Raw genomic sequence first — 2,974 nt, 5'->3', positions numbered from 1 at the left:
ATATATGTGTATGTGTGTATATATATATATATATATATATATATATGTTTGTTTATTTGTTTGTTTGTGTATATTACTTATGAAAATGTCATCATTCGACCTAGATCCTATCAGAACTAAACAAGCTGAAGTAACACTGTGTTTTACTGTCTCTAGTCGTATGGATGCATGTGCAGCTGTGGTTTGCTGTGTTTTCTGAGTGCTGGTGTTGTGTGATGCTGGAGATTATGTGGCGTTACCTGTGAGGCCACAGCCGAGTGTCGGGGTGGAGTCTGATGAACGTCAGCTGCGTTCGTTTGACAGGAAGCTTTTTATATCGAAGCAGATGAAAAGTGCTGATATCATCAGAATATCTTTTCACCAGCGGCACGTTCTGTCCTGTAAAGCGTCTCTGTGTCAAAGTTTGACTCGTTTTTTTGTATTCAGTTTTTGCGTAATTAATTTCATACCTTTCATTGTCATCATGAACAATGGACTTTCTGCAGAATTGAGAAATACATACAGTATGAAAACACTGAGCACATGCACTAGGAATGCTGCTAAGAAGGAAGGAATCAGTTAATAATAATAATAATTATTATTATTATTATTATAAAAAATATAACTTTTTTATTTTAAAAACAAACAAGCAAGCCTTGTCCAGATTTAAAAAGTAACGCAAAAGTAACGTAATGCATTACTTTCCATAAAAAGTAACTAAGTAACATAATTAGTTACTTTTTTTATGGAGTAACGCAATATTGTAATGCATTACTTTTAAAAGTAACTTTCCCCAACACTGCTGACAGGACACTTTCACACCAGATCCATCCTCAAGCTCACCGGCGGCAGGTGCAGGTATGGTTTCCGGTTCCGGGAGCTGGTCTTCGCTGCGATCCAGATCATCTTCCGACTGTAACTCGTCGTCTGTCTCGTCGTCGCTGTAGGGCACCACCTCGTCATCTGGCTCCTCCAGAGAACCCTGGGAAGCGGCCCGCGCTCGAGCACTCATCCTGAGAGACCCTCTGCTCCCAGAAAAGACACACAATTACTACATTAAGGCTTTTAAACAGCACAGAGAGACAGTAATCGACAGATTTGCATGTCGTGCAGCAACATGTCAAAACACTGATTTGGCTTGCTAACACCATGCAGAAACACACACACATTTTCCACTACACACACTAAACATACAACACTCTTACAAAACGCTGGTAACCAGCGGCACTGGATCATTACATTACTGATGTACAATGTTATTTAAATACATTTTTTGTTCCTCCAAGTACATTACAAATTTAAGACAAAAATTCTGTTATTATAACTAAAACCATAAAAAGCTGTTATTTGAAATCAAATATTTAAAAACATAAATAAACTTTTTTATTTATTTTTGCTAGCTGCCAAGGCAACATTTTTCATTTTCATAAATAATTAGTAACTGAAGTGCTAAAATAACTAAAACTACATAAACTAAAATAAATGAAAAATACAAACTATGTAGACTATATATTAAATATAAAAATCTAATAAAAAGCCTATAAAATGACAGAAAACACAACAAAATTATAATACTAAAAATACAATAATTTTGTTGTGTTTTCTGTCATTTTTATGGCTTTTTATTAGATTTTTATATTTAATATATAGTCTACATAGTTTGTATTTTTCATTTATTTTAGTTTATGTAGTTTTAGTTATTTTAGCACTTCAGTTACTAATTATTTATGAAAATGAAAAATGTTGCCTTGGCAGCTAGCAAAAATAAATAAAAAAGTTTATTTATGTTTTTAAATATTTGATTTCAAATAACAGCTTTTTATGGTTTTAGTTATAATAACAGAATTTTTGTCTTAAATTTGTAATGTACTTGGAGGAACAAAAAATGTATTTAAATAACATTGTACATCAGTAATGTAATGATCCAGTGCCGCTGGTTACCAGCGTTTTGTAAGAGTGTTGTATGTTTAGTGTGTGTAGTGGAAAATGTGTGTGTGTTTCTGCATGGTGTTAGCAAGCCAAATCAGTGTTTTGACATGTTGCTGCACGACATGCAAATCTGTCGATTACTGTCTCTCTGTGCTGTTTAAAAGCCTTAATGTAGTAATTGTGTGTCTTTTCTGGGAGCAGAGGGTCTCTCAGGATGAGTGCTCGAGCGCGGGCCGCTTCCCAGGGTTCTCTGGAGGAGCCAGATGACGAGGTGGTGCCCTACAGCGACGACGAGACAGACGACGAGTTACAGTCGGAAGATGATCTGGATCGCAGCGAAGACCAGCTCCCGGAACCGGAAACCATACCTGCACCTGCCGCCGGTGAGCTTGAGGATGGATCTGGTGTGAAAGTGTCCTGTCAGCAGTGTTGGGGAAAGTTACTTTTAAAAGTAATGCATTACAATATTGCGTTACTCCATAAAAAAAGTAACTAATTATGTTACTTAGTTACTTTTTATGGAAAGTAATGCATTACGTTACTTTTGCGTTACTTTTTAAATCTGGACAAGGCTTGCTTGTTTGTTTTTAAAATAAAAAAGTTATATTTTTGGCAAATATAAAAGCCTTTTCACACCAAAAGTGAAATGAATAAGCCTCAGGTTGAAGGGAAAGTAAATTTACGTCCGTACAGTAGAATGCAGAAGAAGAAATTTCAACACACTTCAGCAATAAAACAAAAGACACAAATGTGTGTCTAGAGTAATTTTGGCTTATTAGTACGGTTGAACTGGATCATTCAAGGTCAGAAGCAAAGACATTGGTTAATAGAATGGGATTAAATACATAAAGGATATTTGTGTTGTTTAACATTTAATTATGGCAGGTTTGCGTCATATTCTGAGTTGCATTATTTTTATTCATTTTGAGGAATACTGAATCTGTGTTTTTTTTTGTGTGAGTGAGATGAATGAATGCATATTCATATTTATTTTAGAACTACAGTAACATCTTCTGATTTCTCTCAACATGGGGACAGGAGAGCTGTCAATCAATAAATTGGAAAA

At 35.1% G+C, this 2,974-nt stretch overlaps 1 protein-coding gene across 1 annotated transcript in view; it reads left to right on the top strand.

The window, feature by feature from the left end:
• The window catches only part of LOC107661614 (phospholipid-transporting ATPase IC-like), a 42,117-nt gene that overhangs the window by 10,709 nt on the left and 28,434 nt on the right, over positions 1–2,974 (top strand). Inside the window, exon 2 of the mRNA XM_016451279.1 lies at positions 2,110–2,291. Within this exon, the coding sequence (XP_016306765.1) occupies positions 2,123–2,291 (169 nt within the window). The 5' untranslated portion in view covers positions 2,110–2,122. The remainder of the gene's footprint in view (positions 1–2,109; positions 2,292–2,974) is intronic.

This window comes from Sinocyclocheilus anshuiensis, unplaced genomic scaffold, assembly GCF_001515605.1.
Source record: "Sinocyclocheilus anshuiensis isolate Anshui unplaced genomic scaffold, SAMN03320099.WGS_v1.1 scaffold1425, whole genome shotgun sequence".
Classification (NCBI taxonomy): Eukaryota; Metazoa; Chordata; class Actinopteri; order Cypriniformes; family Cyprinidae; genus Sinocyclocheilus; species Sinocyclocheilus anshuiensis.
The sequence above is the reverse complement of the archived record's forward strand: the minus strand, read 5'-3'. Positions and strand labels throughout refer to the sequence as shown.